The sequence below is a fragment of the Apis dorsata genome, unplaced genomic scaffold, assembly GCF_000469605.1.
Source record: "Apis dorsata unplaced genomic scaffold, Apis dorsata 1.3 scaffold_41, whole genome shotgun sequence".
NCBI classification, from domain to species: domain Eukaryota; kingdom Metazoa; phylum Arthropoda; class Insecta; order Hymenoptera; family Apidae; genus Apis; species Apis dorsata.
The window spans coordinates 555,508-556,665 of record NW_006263343.1 but is presented as its reverse complement, the minus strand read 5'-3'; the positions used below and the strand labels follow the sequence as shown (position 1 = coordinate 556,665).

Here is a 1,158-nt window from a genome sequence, read left to right as displayed (position 1 = left end):
TGCGGATCCGTGGTCCGGGAACATGTCTCTGAACTCCTCCTCCTCCTCCTCTTCCTCCTCCTGCTTTTTCCCTCCCTTGCTTCTGAACAGGCTCTCCCTCTCCCTCGCCTCCTCCTCCCTCCGCTTCTCCTGCTCCTTCCACGCGACCCTGACCCCATGCAGGATTCTCACCAGCTCGTCCATCAGAGAACCCGTTTCACCCCCGTTTCTGACGGCCAGAGACAAATTCTCGAGCTCCATGAGGGCGATCTTGGCCATCTTCGAGGCGGCATCCGTCAGCCCATCCGAGGAGCACAGCTTAACCAGGTTCAGGTAATCCTCTTGGCACCTGCCAACCACGGGGAAGCGCAAGGGCTCGTGAGAGGGGGTTGGAGGGTGGTTGGGGGCTGTCAGAATGGACAGCCCGTGGCGGAGGCTCGAGACGGCGGAGAGGATTGGGGAGACGAGGTCCGGGAAGCCGGGGAGAAACTTCCTCTCCAACTTCGCCGAGAACCTTTCCAACGACCTGCCCCAGACCTCCGCCTCGTGCAACCTCTCCCTCGACCGCGCTTGCTCCTCCTTCGTCGCCAACTCGCTCAATCTTTCCATCCGTTCGAACGTGGGTCGAGGCGAGGCAACGTTGCTCGAGAAATTCTCCACCTCCTCCCTCAGATCGGAGAACGGCCTCGAGGTGGGCCTGACCGGGTGGTGGACCGAGTTCTCGAAACGATCCCTGGCCTCGTTCGAACGATCGATCGAGGAACGTTTGCCGGTCTCGCCCAAGATCGTGGATTGCAGGCGGTCGATCAGGATGGAGCGGTCCAACTCGGCCAGGTTCTCGCCGAGGTATGCCGATCTCAACGCCGCCTTTCGAACCGGATCGATGGATCCGAGATCGGCGAAGAGGAACAGTTGGACGCAGCCGAGCAACATCCACCCCTTCCCCCTGCACGCAGCGTCGTTCTCGGCTCTCAATCTTTGCTCGATGCCTCGCAACGCGTTCACAGGGGAGAGGAGGCGATTCGCCAAGTCCTCCTCCTCGGTCGGATTCAGCTCGATCGCGTCCACGATCTCGTTCACAGCGGACAGGTAATGGTTTATGTAAAATCGTAGGAGGACGGAGTCGTTGGTGGACACGTCGTATTCGGCCGAGTTGAGGGCGCAGGAGTTCCTCCATAG

The 1,158-nt window shown here is 60.5% G+C and overlaps 1 protein-coding gene across 1 annotated transcript in view; it reads right to left on the bottom strand.

Moving 5' to 3' along the window:
- The window catches only part of LOC102670698 (midasin), a 115,876-nt gene that overhangs the window by 7,723 nt on the left and 106,995 nt on the right, over positions 1 to 1,158 (bottom strand). Inside the window, exon 15 of the mRNA XM_031513570.1 lies at positions 4 to 1,158. Coding sequence (XP_031369430.1) covers positions 4 to 1,158 — 1,155 coding nt within the window. The remainder of the gene's footprint in view (positions 1 to 3) is intronic.